The sequence below is a fragment of the Megalops cyprinoides genome, chromosome 22 (assembly GCF_013368585.1).
Source record: "Megalops cyprinoides isolate fMegCyp1 chromosome 22, fMegCyp1.pri, whole genome shotgun sequence".
Taxonomy (NCBI): Eukaryota; Metazoa; Chordata; class Actinopteri; order Elopiformes; family Megalopidae; genus Megalops; species Megalops cyprinoides.
Genome location: NC_050604.1, coordinates 11,937,675 through 11,952,885, shown reverse-complemented (window position 1 = coordinate 11,952,885; position 15,211 = coordinate 11,937,675). Strand labels below are relative to the sequence as shown.

At 43.8% G+C, this 15,211-nt stretch overlaps 1 protein-coding gene across 1 annotated transcript in view; it reads left to right on the top strand.

Annotated features, from left to right (window-relative positions):
* The first annotated feature begins 11,242 nt into the window (after window positions 1-11,242).
* Window positions 11,243-15,211, top strand: part of dok7 (docking protein 7) — a 32,517-nt gene continuing 28,548 nt past the window's right edge. The window contains exons 1-3 of the mRNA XM_036516403.1: window positions 11,243-11,319; window positions 11,431-11,476; window positions 14,910-15,140. Of these exons, the coding sequence (XP_036372296.1) occupies window positions 11,266-11,319; window positions 11,431-11,476; window positions 14,910-15,140 (331 nt within the window). The 5' untranslated portion in view covers window positions 11,243-11,265. The remainder of the gene's footprint in view (window positions 11,320-11,430; window positions 11,477-14,909; window positions 15,141-15,211) is intronic.

Below are 15,211 nucleotides of genomic sequence, written 5' to 3'. Positions count from 1 at the left end.
TCCGGGCCTGTTAACAAGTCCATTTCCCTCCCCACAAAGCTGCTGGTTTAAAAGTAGCAGTCAAAGTGCTCATGACTTATACAACAGCTCCCTACAGCGGTGCTCGTCGGCGGAGGGAGCTCGTTTCCAAACAAGCTGCCCCGGGGGTCCCGCTGGATTCGGATAGGGATCTCTTCTAAAGCCCCGCCCGCCGTTTTTGTGGCCGATTGATCCGAGCCGAGCTGCATGGGGGATGTGAGGTTGGTAAGGCGATGGGGTGGACCGGCGGGCTTATATCGATTTGGGGGGCCTGGCTGAGTTGTGGAGGGGGGGGGGCTGGGGTCTCCGCAGGGGCCGGGGTGAGCCTGCCTGCCTCTGTGATGAAGATGAAGCACCGGCCGCTGGAGGAGGAGCCGTCTGAAGTCGATGGCCGGGGCTGCCTCTCAGTCTGCCGCGCGTCTGAGTTACTGACCGGCCAGGGGCTGGGGCTGGCATTGATCTGAGCTCAGATCAATAAAATATGACCCTGCCAGGCCTGGCGCGGAGATGGGCAGCCGCTGCAAGTCTGCCAGCAATTGGTGTCGGAGATTGACACGGCGATAGGAGCCGTTTCCATGGTGCTTGCGCCGACTCCCGCCCGGGTAATGAAGGCAGAGCGCGGCTCAAATGAAATAAAAGAACCTCGGTAATGATTACTCGGGATTTAATTGCGATCAGAGGAGGCCAGAGTTTTAATTTCGCAATTAGCTTTCATAATCCTCGTTTTCAATCGTTCCCATGTTACTCTCGTAAGTGAAGGGAGGAAAAAAAACAGAAGGGCACCGTTGGGCATGGGTCCAAGCTGTGCCTGATGGGAATGGAGTCATTGACGCGCAGCAAAGAGCCGGTAGATGGCAGTGAATGTTAATGGCAGGGCCGCTCGGGACTGCCCCCCCTGTCAAAGTGCTGTGTCATTAGGGCCTCTCTCCCGTGATGTCATTCTGAGGCCGCTGCTGTGATGTAACTGCTGTCAGACCCGCTCAGTCTCAGCTCACCGCCATCTGTTTGAATGCATCTACCGCTCGAGCGCTCTTTGCTGTGACGGTAAGAATGACCTTAGCCGGAGACGGACACCCCGGCTTCAGAAAGTAAAAGGCCTGCCACGTATTTGTTCCACCCATGCGCTACACCAGCTGAATTTGATTAGCACAACTCTTCAGCCAGGTAGAGGAGCTAATTAGTGAAATCACTTTGTTTAGTGAATGGCTAGAACAAATACATGGTAGGACTTTTACTTTCTGAACCCGGGGTGTCTGTCTCTGACCTTAGCACATAACACAACCAGTCCCATGCCGCACACAACAACACAACTTCACAGTTTTCTGCCCATTTCCCAAGACTGTAGCTTCCTCACCTCTGTGAAGGTATCCATTTCACCTAATTTTTCTATTTATCTGTTACTTCTTTATGAGTCCCTGTATATTGATTTATTTCCAATTTTGAATTTATTTTAGCTATGTAATCATGATGAGGCATTATCATGGTTTGTCTATTGTGTGTAGTGCACGCGTGTTGTGTGGAACTACACAAAGGTTGTACATCAACTAGAGTAAGAAAAACCTAGGGAACAATTGATTGACTGTCGATTACATGCCCTAATCAGGATCACTGGTCTGATTCAATGACATTGATCACCTTTAAGAGATGCTCAGACTTGTCTTCAGAAATGGCAAGTAGGCAGCAGCCAATGAGAGAGCTGCTGTGCTATTTAATATTTATTTGATTGCTGTTCCTTGGCTAACTTTTGTCAGCATGAGAACTTGTGAGACCTGGCTTTTCCCATGATTCCTCTGACAGTGCTTCCTGAGTGTGACCTCTGTGTGTGACGCCCTCTGACTCCCACCCTCTCTCCGTGGAACGACCCCGCCGGCTGCATCCCCTCAACCTCATGTCTCTCCTCTCCAGGCGCTAAGAGGAGGCCGAGGGAAAGGGCGCGGAGTTCCTCCTCCGGTCCCCGTCCCCGTCCCCGTCCCCGTCCTCCCCCTCCTCCTCCTCCTCCTCCCCCTCGCCCGTCCGCCAAGGCAGCCTCCACTCGGCCCTCCAGAGGGGTCCTTGACGTGGACGAGGTGCGGCTGGAGGAGCGCTCCTGGCGGCGGGACGACCCAGACTCCGGCCTCGGCTTGGAGGGCTACGTGTCGGAGCTGCGGGGCTGCCGCGGCCGGACTCGAAGCGCCGTCTACAAGACCTCCGGCCTGCCCGCCCTGGTCACCGCCAAAACGGACACCTCCAAGGCGGCGAAGAACAAGTACCAGGCCACCTTCGTCTGAGGCCGTCTGGGCTGCTGCGCTGCGTGACCGCTGGTGGCTGGCAGCAGCTGCCGCTTGACAAAGAGGAGCTGACACGCTCCGAGCGCAAAGGCCCGAGAATGACATGTGTATTAATACACATCATCGCTGGCCTCAGAGCAGCACATATGCTCACTCTGACACTGCACAAACAACATGGAGGGTCCGGAGACATCCATGACACTTTGGAAGTTATGCTGAATCATGTAATCCTCTTGTTACCGCGCACTCAAGCAGGAGAACCTCATTAGCATGTGTCCTGAGCATTGATTCACCTGTCATTGATCAATGTCACTGGCAGTGGAAGTTAGGTCAGCTAAATCTCTAGTATTACATTTCTGAATGAAATTTACCTAGTGACTTTGATTGCAATTTCAATTAAAAACATATCTTGCTTTGAAACCCTCCCCCCACCCCAGCAAAACTGCACCCAAGCAGAAAACGACAGGGGTAGGAAATGTTTGAAGCTTCCAGTCCTCAGAATGACTACTGTGCATCAGAGGAGCACAAGTGCATCTGGACGTTCCCTTTTATGCCCTGTAAATCAATGCTCTGCAGCTCCACTTCTGATGCTCATCCTTTGCATTTTAATAGCCTCTGTTTGGCATCAGTTACATCAGAAACATCTAATCAACCCACAGCAAGAAGCTGCTCCTCCCAGCCAAACTTCTCACTGTGACTAATGGTTCAAATAAAACAGATAAGTGCTGTAGGCATTAGGAGGATACTCTTTAAGAATGGCTTTTTTTGTTGTTGTTCCTTTTTTGTCAGTGTTGCGGTAGTTTTGTTCTCTTCGTTCAGAAGTCATGCTAAAATAACGTCTTTTCAGAAGGTTGTTAGTTTGAATCCTAGGTGGGGTGCTACTGTTGTGCCCCTGCGTAAGGTACAAGACCTGAACTGCAGTAAAAAGTAAAACCCCAGCTGAATAAAGGGACAGCATGTAAGAGCTGACTGTTGAGACCACCCTAGATAAGTGAGTCTGTTGAACAAAGAAATGTACGAATCGGCCTGGTCATGGCCATTGGCTTGGTGTGTGTTTATTGTGTCCAACTAGGCACTTTCCTTGGGGTTTGCTTGAAAATTCGTGCTCTCTCAAAAGACAACTAAAAAATTCATTTCAAGCACAAATTACGCTCACATTTTAAATAACAATTTCAGGGTTAATTGCAGATTTGTTTCAGCAGAGTTATTCCCAATACGTGCCCACTGTGGCTGAACGGCTGTCTGCATCCCATATAAACATCATGTGACATTACTTCACTGATTTGATTGGCAGAGTCCCTGAACCAGTGCCACTTATTTTCAACATTCTAGACCTTCCCTGGGACAACAGGACAGCAGTGGCCCACAGAGGGGCTGAACCTGCAATCTTTTGGTCACAAGTCCGGTTCCTTAACAACCTTAAACAAAGACACAATCTCAGATGCTTTAGCTCAGACTGCTAACACGACATTGTCGCATGGCATTACATGACATTATTGTCTTTTAGCAGATGCTCTTATCCAGAGCAGCTTACACAGGTTACAGTTTTTACTAGTTAACCCACAAATATCCAGCTGTATAAATGGATAAGTACCTTGCTCAAGGGTAAAGCAGCAGAGCCGCTGCAGGGAATTGAACTGGCAGCCTTTCCAGGCTGTGCTTCTTACCAAGATGCTACACTGCCACATGTTTGTTTAAGACATTCATCCATAGGGCCTTGCATTTTTGTCTGTATCCCACCTTGGGCTCAAATCGGCAGCCCTCTGGTTAAAAGCCTGGTGTCCTTACATGTAACCCAAACTGCTACTCCAACATAATGCTGTTTAATCTAACGCAGTGCTTTTCACATACATGTCATGTAGATAGCTGGAGTGCTGTAATCAGGTTTACGTGCTGACATTGTGATGATGTGTCACATTTAAGACACAGAAAGATTCCTGGCTTCAGAACTGTAAAACAGCCTTGCCTGGAGAAACTAACATCAACAAATATTTGGAACATTCTAGACTCTTTGGGTTTATTATCAGGTCTCCTTATTAAATTCGCGAAGGAATAAATTGATACAATGCACATTTGCCAGTATTTAAGCACATTTTCATGTGGAATTTTCCTTTCACACATCTCTCCGCTGCCAAGGCTAAGCTCAAAACGAAGCTGACCACTAATCACCATTTAAATGCATTTATTGAACTGCAGCAAGATTGATGTGTGCAAAACTCCTTTTATTGGAAGCAATTATTGGGCCAGTTAAACTAATCTGTTTGTTGTGAGCCATGGATGTCCCATTTGCTGAGGCCCTTGCTATAGATGGAGTGCACGGCTGTTGATTGACACCCATACAGGGCAGAATGCCCTTCATAACGGTGTCAGTGCTTTTATGACGGGGGAAGTAATCAGCCGCCATTGAGTCAGTTCATCAAATGGACCGAGTGCTTAGCACACACCAACCACATTACAGCACTCATTCATATTCATCAGGGTGGTATCAAAGCAGTTTTGCAATGCACCTATTACTGTCTGTTTTTTAAGTCCGTTTCCACAGGTAGTTGAGACTGTTTTTACCTGATGCTTTTTGTTATTGAAATTCCCACTGTCATGAATTACTTTTCAGAACATCCCTGCTTCGGCATCATTTTCAATCCCTTTTTTTGTGAGGCGTCTTGTCGTGAGGTTATCTCGGAGATATAGCGCATCACCCAGGTGGATGCTATTTGTTATTTTGATGTGAGTCACACCCCCTAACTGTAAAATGCTTTGAGATCCTTGAAAGGAGATTAAAAGTGCAATACAGAGGGGATTTGTCTTTCCATTCATCTTTCTCAACAGACCACTACTGCCCTGTCAAAACTCAGCTGTTACTGAATGAAGCCTAAATTCTCACACAGTCAAAGCTGAGCTGTCACAGAGTCAAACCAAAAGCAAAACCCTCCCAAAGTCAAAGCTCAGTTCCCTTGGCTGATCCTGTTTGAGTTAACTGTCCCTCCTGATCCTGACGTGGCCACGCTTTTTAGGTGTTTTATTTTTTCATGAGTTTTCAACCTTGCTAAAAGTAACACTTAAACACTTGATCTTACCCAAACAAAGTGATATTCTGTTCTTGTTTTTCTTTGAAATGAAGTGAAGTATCTCCCCTGAGTCACTATGTCTTTTTATCAGCACTTGCAGAACCTCATTAAGGAACCGTCACAAAAAACCTTTAATGTTTCAATCTGTAATGGCTGGATAGTGAAGTTCTGGATGCTCTTTTTTTAATAAAGCTGTTCCCAAGCCCTGGAGAGAATGAGCTTGGCGGCAGTGACTAATACATATTTTTTTGTGTACCAGCAATGCAATATTTAATTGCAGTGTGTAAACATTTGGAAGTGGTTTGCAGGATCACCAATATACTGTATGCAAACCAATCAAGAGAATGGACATTTGAGTATTTTTGATATTTCGTTTACTTCATTCTTTACACAAGAGTATTGTAGGTGACCTTGCCCAGTTATCTAATAGAAACTTGCCTGTCCTTGTATTTAACACGTGAAAAGAAGACTGATGTTATATAAAATTACTCTGAACAGTTAGAATGGTGAAAACATGACTGTTTAATAAAATGTAAAGTCCTCAATACATTTAATTAATATGTTGGTGTCCTTTAATTCCAAATGTCTGCAAATGATACTGATTTCTTCATAATTATTGCAATTTTGATGTTTTAGCTAAAGAGGAATAGGCATAGATTTGTTATGCCCAAGCAGGAGTGTTTTTAATTTTAATTTATGTAACAGAAGGATAAACAATCATTCTCAAATAGCCTGTTTCCTGGAATATGTTTTTGGTGCGTTTGATCACGTAGATTCACTTAGTTGCAGCTTCAATTAAATTATAATAATGACATCTGCATTTATTGCATTTCACTCCAATATTGAATTGTGCTGCTGGTGGGTGTTTACAGAAAGATCAAGCTCAAGAAACATGGAGAGGAAAATTCATTCACAGAAAAGGCTGCTCGTGGCTGCCTGATTGATCATGCAGCAATGTGTCTACATAAGGCTTAGGATGTATACTGCATTTAATGCACTTAATGCTATTCATAAGGATGTAATACATGCTATTGTCTTATGGTCTTACGCTGATACCAGAAGACCAACACCCCTTATGAGGTGATCTTTGCTCACACTGTATCCACATTATAAAGTCAAAAAAACCCCCAAATTCATCCAATTTTAATGTAGAGCATGACAAGATCACTGGGTATCTGTTTCTAGAGGTAGCATGATAATTATCAATCAGAGCTGCTCCCTGTCTTTCCCTCCACAATGCCTGACAGCTGGGATTGAACTGTACTGTAGACTCATCTGAACTGTAGTGTGGAAACTGATGTTCGTTACTCCATCTGAATCACAGCCTGAGAGTAAACTGACAGCTCTGAAGGAGACCATGACCTGCAGCAACAATCATTCAGCAGTCAAGTCAATTGTGTGTGTCATTTCCGCTCGCAGTTATCTTCGGCAGTCCATCTATGGACCGGTTTTGTCTTTCGCTGGGGCGCGGGCGTGGATAAGGGGATTTTATTTTATGACCTAAAGAAGGAGACTGTTAGAAAGAAGGGGAGGAATTTAAAGGCTGAGTCAGAACTGAACTTGGCACAAGGTTTGACAAATCCTGTTACGCAGTCTCGAACAGTCCGACCGCCAGCTGCGGAAACAGGGATATGTTCTCAAAGATAATCTTAAAGCAGGGAAGTGTCTGTGAGGAAATAGACATTCCTCAGCCTAATGTACAGAAACACGAGCCTGTACGCCCACTCCGTCGCATCGAGAGCTGGGGGGTATGGAGGCATACATGAATTCCCTCTTGTTTCGCCCTCTCTCCTCACACTTTCCTCTCCCGTTAGCCGGCTTGCGCACCGGTATCAGTGGCATCTCATCGCCTCTCCCGCCTCGAGGCCCTTCAGAACATGTCAGGCCAATTCCAAAGGAGCAAAGGGCAAATTTGACCGAAGGGGCAGCTTCAGCTTGCGTTACAAGGGATCCGTAGATAACGAAACGGAAAGTTCTTTCCTCCCTTTAATCAGCGTGGATTTCAGTGTTCCGGCGTACTATTGACAGATCGCTCTCCACATTAGTGGCCCAAGTTTTGCGGCCTGTGCTTACGTAAGGCCGATCTTGTAAAGCACACTGACAGTCTCAGAGAAGTTTGTCTGGAGTGTGGGAGAGGACGAAGTTTTCTGAAGTCGGGGAGAGGAGTCATGCTCGGCGCGAGCTGGATTGACACATCTCCCACCGAAGAGGGGCGAGTGAAGTGTGACGGCAGGAACGTTAAATGAAAAAGACATTTCAGAGGATTTTTCTCTTGGCTGGCGTCTTCCGCTGGCAGGCAGGGCGTTAAAAGAATGTCACTGCCAGTTAAATCTGGTGTGACTGTGTCAGACTGATGGGACAGGATGCGGGATCACATTCACTGGGGGCACACATTATATATAAGCATATACATATACTGAAGATATATGTGCGTGTATGCATATTTCCAGTAAACAAGGCACGAACAGAGTAATATACGTGCCAACATAAATGATGGCTACTTTCATTTCTGTAACTGAATATACATATTCGAAAAAGTAAGTCTCTTCCTACATACATTCTGCTTATGCTGTATATCCATGAGCACTTTCCTCATATATCCACTTTACTCACACCAGAGAGTGACCATAATTAACCTGGTTAATACATGATATATTTAACATACATTACAGTCTATTTCTGTTACCACAAGGGGTAGCTGGTGAGGAAATGTAACATTAGAATAAGAATGCATTTTCTAGGGCCCAGCCCTGAATATACCCTTGTGTTTCTATCTGAGGGAAACACTACTGCAGTCTGAGGTGTAAAAGTCCCTTGTACATGGTGCTGTTCGGTGAGTCTGGGGGGCTCGGGGAGGTGGTGCAGAAAATGCTTTGGTGTGTTGCTTTAAAGGACATGAGAGAGCCATCAGGGGATCAGGTCTGGCACCAAACTACCAACCGGTATTTGGGTCAGTCAAAAGGTAACTTCCATTCTAGCTTCTAAGCCTGTCAGATGCTTAGGAAGATAGAGGACAGAGAAAGCCCTGCTGATTTCCAGTTATAACACGCAGTGAAAGGGGTTCATCCCATCTTCTCCTGCCCTTTTACAACAAAGACTATTTTAGCCTCTACATGTCCTCACCTGTGAGTCCCAGTGAACCCTCTCCCAACGAATGCATTTCACTGTTTGCTGAAATAGAGGGCTGATTTGGTAGGACATCTTTGCAGCCAATTAGCAGGGGTCCCCAGATTGCCATGGGTGTGCTTCCTATTTGCATGTAAGGAGGTGATGACTGCATGCATACTATGGTGACCTGCCCTGAAAACATCTACCTGACAAACGAGACCCATGAGGAGAGCAGGTTCATGTGCAGGTCAGGGAGGGAGGGGCGCTGCTCTGTCATGACCTACGGCATGTGCTGTCAGTGGCCGTTTTCTTTTTTTCTCACTTTATTCTGTTTAAAATGCGCTGCAAACCAAACCCACCCAAGGTGCCCTTTGATGCTCCACAGATCGGAGGCTGAACAAATGCTGTGTGGGGCTCTGTTCTGTCCAGTTCTTCGCACCCCCTCCCTCCCCCTGGCAGAGGTTCGGTCCAGTTGGGTCTGACTCTCTGAAGCAAGCTGGCCCGGCCCGTGATAATTTCCGCATTCATAATTCCAGACAGCTGCTCTCCATGCAAATGCAGAGCCGCCCCTTGTGAGACTCGCTGCAAGCGGCACAGGCATCTGTCTCCCATGAAATCACTGACACATCTGAAAAGTATTACTTTACACTCACAGAACATGCTAAACTTTCTGCAAGTAATCTGAGTCAAGCCAATGTTTGGCCTGTTTTAGCTGACTGTGTTATGACTACCCCTGTTCATTGTTGTTTTTTCTTTTCTTTTAGGAAGGGAAGGGATTAGTTTTAAATTGTACATTTTTTAGATATCATTTAAGGACTGTACGGTTCCCTCATTCTCCATGTTAGGCAGAGCACATATTTGGCTAATGAGATCTGACAGTAATGTTTGCAGAAAATGTATTACTTATTTTGAGTTCCAAGTGCTTCTACATGCAAATAATGTAAGGCAAACTACTGTTTTGTCAGAGAACTGTCCCTCTAAAGCCCCCTAATTTAGCCAAAGGTGTACACCAAAACCGTCACTCATGAACCCTGTTATATTTGTCAATGATTGGCAAGCTTGAAAACGTATGTGCATTTAACAGTTGATATGGTAAATTGTCTGTTTGCTTTCCTTTTAGGGAGTGTGACCATCACAGGTATCTCAGTTTTTGACTCAGTGAATCCACATCTATGGTAACATACATCACAGTCACAATGCAGATGATCTGTGATGACAGCTGTGAGGATTACTGGCCTACAGTATCTGTGACTCCTTCAGATGTCACCTGTACCTTATATTTACAGTGACTCCAATTCAGCCCGCATTGCTATTGTTCAGCAACTGTGTACTCATATAAGCCCTACCTTATAGCGATGTCCCTCAGTGTCTATCTGTGCAGTCTGTTTATGAAAATTATTTTAGGTGGTTAAACATACAGTGCACATTCCTCATAACAAGTATGTTAAAAATTTTGTGTCATTGCAAGTGTAATCATTATTATTAACAACAATAATACATCTTACATCATGGGTTACAGTAGTTTTAAAGTTTTTTTTTTAAGTTTTTAAAAGTGAAATAGGAAGGTAGTTACCTGCTTTCCAACCTCCCCTGGGTATTGTTACTCCTGCTCTAGCTCATCTGCACCCTCTTTGTCTGTATATCTGTGTGTGTGTGCATGTATGCGTGAATGAACAGAAAAAAGTATACATTTAATGTAATTATAATTGAAAATAGATTCTAGCTAATAGTTGCTCTGAGCAGAAATTATGCACACAAAGGCAGCATAATGAGTCACTGATGACATTTAGAGTAAGCCATCTGAATTTTGATGATGTGCAATCATCCTATACCAACACTTTATCAACTATTTAATGTGTTCCCTATAGTACTGAATTAATTTGCTAATCATTCATTCAGGAGCAGAGTTCAAATGAAATAAATTAAATATTGATGAGCATTCCCAAGGCATAATTGCACCTATAACCTTCATGAAATGTATGTGGGTAGATTATCTCAGAATGTCAGGCTCAAATACCTTGACTTAATATCCACGACTGAAAAGAAATCTGCCACAAACACCTTTATTAATACTCACTCAAAATTAACTAGGCATCTCAGTTTAATGAGATTTTTAACCAATGAAAAAAACTTAATCGCTTTATTGTTATTGTTAACTACATAAACAAGCATCGAATAATATAACTATTAGTTTAACATTAAACCCGTAACTCACATGACTCTGTACACGCGCCATTTGTCGTGTCAGGTGGTCATGGTACTCTTGAGTTAAATACAATTTAAAAGGCATGAAAACAATCACACTGCAACAATGTGACAACTGTGCAAACTTCACGGCGGGTCTTTCGTGGGTGGCAGGGAAAAACTGCGTCGCGGTAGGCCGTGCTGCTAATTAATAAACATAGCGCTGTCACCGGATCTAGAGACTTGCAGATTGACGGAGTAGCATTTGCAGAATTCGTAAAATAAGATTTTTTTTATGATTTACCGAATTATGCAAAAACTAATATGCAGTTTATTTGTAATATGTTTATAACTCCAAAGGGACAGACATGTAGACACCATACAGATAATAAGATTAATTTCCCTCCAGATAATTAATCACCTAAAAAGGACTTTTGTCTCCCCTGTGAGCAATCTGATGTGTCTGTACTGCAGAGTTGGCGACACTGTTTCGGAGTATGTCTAGGCTGGGAGTCGTGTCTGTGCGCCAGGCCTGAGAGCTAATAAAGCTATTTTGAAAGTGACCCCCTCGGTAGGGAACGGGGCAGAGCCGAGAGTGCAGCTGTTTGGAACCATGACTGAAGATGACGGATACTGTTGTCGTGGAGGGACAAGTCAAATTCAGAGATGGAAAAAAGGTTACTAAAACGATCTGATTTGTGCCTCTGATCGTTTCTCAAATGTACATGTTTATGGAATGGGTGCAGTTATTTGTGATACGTGTTATGTTGTTTTATTTTCCCTTACAGTGGAAGAGTAGGTGGGTCGCGCTCCGAAAGCCTTCGCCAGTAGCTGGTATGTCGCTAACACTTCTATATTTGACATGTTGCTCTACTCAGTTATAATATGGACACGATGGAAATAGCTGCAACAAACTTGTAAAGAGGTTGAAACCTTGTGTATTATGCATACTGAAGGCGGTTTAAGACCACAATTTTTTCCAACGGCAGTGCGCTGTTACTATTTTCTGAATGAAACAAATCGCAGCTTGGCACGGTACAATTGGCACGGTACAATTCCATCTCTTCGGTATCATGTAAGGGCACGTGCAGGGGCTCGGGGAGCACGTGGAGAAACACACAACTAATGTAAACCTTGAGAAATAATGCAATATGTTGTTCATGTATATATGTCGACATGTAGGGCTGGCGTGCATTGAAAATCTTACAGATTTGCTAAAGGGGTTGTTGGGGACTCCAGTTTCATCTTGCTCATTCAGAACTTTACCCCCGGTGAGACTTGTGTTCAGTTACATTTAAAGGAACAGTCAGCTCCCCAAGCTCATACTAAGGAAGGTTTTCATGACTTTCATCTACCAGCATTGTAAAAATAATTCATTATGTTTAAACTTGATTTCATAATCTTGAAAAGTAGATGGAAATGGAAGATGGAAACCTGCCTTTTCATAGTGAAGTTCGATGTACACTACCTGTTCGTTATAGTCCACCGACTAATACTTATTATCAATATGTGGTATATTGGGGTTTTGAATTGTTGGAACTCTGTTTTGAGCGGCCTGGAGTGTCATAGTAGTTTCTGTAGTTTGATCACTGGCGATAATTGTTGCCATTGCAGTCGGACATTAAAAGGGTTATAGTGCTTTTGCAAACCGCAAGTACTGTGTATGGTAACTAATTCAATCATAAACAATCCAGGAAATCCAGGAAATGGTTCTAATGCTTTCCATTTTCATAGCATATCAAAGTACATTCCCGAAAGTCCAATAAGTACCAACAAAGACAGATAAATGAACTTATTGGAAAATATGTATGTGAATGGATCTTATTTTAGTGTGAACCTGAGATTTTTTTAGTTTTATTTGCATTTCTGTGTGGAGTGAGAAAAAACAGTAAACACATGTGGGTAGAAACCATAGCACAGGGCCGACCTGTACTAAACACTTACAGGAATGGTGTGCAACAGAGGGTTATAGCCAGGGTAAACTGTCCAAAATTTCAAGTTAAAATAAATGTATGTAATGTATGCATGTAAATGTTGGAATAGTCTATCAATATATCACAATATACTATGACGTTGTTCCCAGATTTAGCGTTGTTGCATATCAGAGAACCCTCCAGATCAGCTATGTGTACTAGTAGTATTTCTACAAACACATTCATTTGTACATGGATGTGGTCATGCGGTGTACAGGGGAGAAGTTCTGCTGGAAGAAATTGCACTCACTGGCTACTTAAATGCATCTTAATGGAGGGGCCTTCCTGGTTATTTTGATCCTGCTGTGTGGTATCTTTTGGCCAGGAGGCAGTATCATGAAACATCTCGCATTTATTTTTTGTCACAAAAAAGTATTCTAGTCTAGAAAACACATGAAGCAGCTACCTTAAACATATTTAAATACCTAGTCACTTGATGAGCAATGGGCAGTATGCTGTTGAGCACATATTAGCTAACAATCTGTTTAAGAGCATTGTTTTATTATATTAACAGAATACCAAAAATGCATAGTGCATTAACTTTTAGTCACACCGGAGATGAAATAGTAGGCGTGGTGGAAGACTGAATTGATTATTCTGCTAGACTGCAGTCAGGAGTCACCCTCTTAGAAAATCTATCCCCTCTTAAATTTCCGTTGCATACAAAATAGTCAGGTTGCTTTGTGCACAAAAGCAAAATAGTAACTTGTGAGCCATTGATTTTATTTGAAATGTTCTGGCTTATTTGAGGTTGTCCTTTGATTTTTACGATGTTAGAATGCAAATTGAGAAATTGATAGTTAAATGGACATAAATTGTTGTTGAGCTTTGAATAAAATGGTTGGATAAAATGTCTGGCCGTTGTGTTAGTTAAAAAAAAAACTTACAAATGTACAAAAAAAGACAGATGAATCAGTTAATGTCCTATTATTATTATTATTATTATTATTATTATTATTATTATTGCATAATTGCATATAATGGCGTTGTGCTCTACTCGTGCTGAGTGTAACCCCTGGTGCAGATCCTCTTTGGTGTGGCACATGTGAATTGAACGAATTGATATGTGTGCTGTCTTTTGCATCATTTTGTGCATGGCTGCTCATTAATAGTGTTTGCCTGGACAAGATATTTAAAGGAGCTGCCAGTGACTCATGCTCTTGTACCTGCTGTATTTTTCAGCATGTGGGAAGTGGCAAGTCTGGAAGTACTTGTCTCTCCGTGTGAGCTTCAAGGCTTGCAGACAGTTTTGTGCCTCACTGAACTGCATGGTGTAGTTGTGTAACTTCTGTGCTAGTTGATAGGTCACAGTCTGGCCTGTGAAGGGGACAGCTCTCATGCTGCGTAGTGGAGAGTCAGAGTAAAGCTGTCGGACTGATCCTCTTCTCTCTTCACCTGTGGCCTCTCTGGCACTCTGTGCTTATATGGTGGTCTCTGACTGTTTCTGGCAATCTGTTGCTGTATATTTCGGTCTTTAGCTGTCTGTTGATGTGCCTGTGTGTATGTTGCTGTCTTCTGTAGTTTGTGGCTGTTTGTAACTCTGCTGAATATTAATATTCTCATACATTCATGATTAAAAAAGCTTAAAAAATAGTCTCTTATATTTTGCCTCATTTTGGCCTAAAGTAGGATTTTTTCTAACCTGTGTGGTTAATTAATTAACCTATCCATTTCTTCTGTATGTTTACTTGTTCAAAATCACCTGTGAAGGATGGTATTACAAAAGGTTGATGTTAATATGACAAGCAATATGTAAGCAGAGCAAAAGGAGACTCACTGAATACAACAGACATCTCATGTCTTTGTGAGGATCAAAATGCTTTATGGTTTGGAAAATAAGGTTTTACAATCTGTACACAAAGGCTTATTCTGCATATGGAAGGTTTTCTGAGTTGGCCCGGAGCTGCAGGCCAGTACCTCTCAGTCCTTTGAACTGGCTGTTTTCCCAGCTGTCTGTGTCCGTGCAGATGGGCTTTGTGCGCAAACCGGCCGAGGGTTTGACCCGGGCATGCAGTGAGCCCGCTCTGATTTGAGCTTGCAGTGACTGAGGGACAGACGACTACTCAGGATCGTTTCCACGGTGGTCAGTGATGTCATACTTGATGTCAGAGCTGGCAGACTTTTACCACTCGAGTGACGGTCTGAGGGGCTTACGAGAGAATGTGCAGCTGCCATCGTGTCCCTTTGCAGTGAAGCAGTTTGGAGTGACATAAGTGCATTGTCAAAATGACCTCATGAACACGGGAAGGTAACTAGGAAAAAAGGTTCTCCATGCAATCTCTGCTTGTTTTCAGACTGCCTGTTGCTGCTGGCGTACAAAGACAAGGCGGACAAAGCCAAAGGCCACAAGGAGAGGAGCAGCGTCACTTTGGAGGACATCTGCGGCCTCGAGCCCGTGCTGTCCTATGAGGGCATCACCTACACCCTGGCCATCCTGTGCCAGACGCAGGCCGTGATGCTGGGGTTCGAGAGCAGGGACACTCTGCTGGCCTGGGATGCCCGGATCCGTTACAGCCTCGGGGAAGGTAACCTTGAGCCTCTGGCCGGCTCGCCTCTCCTATTCTTCTCCTGCTGGCGTTTTAACCCCGGAGCGCCC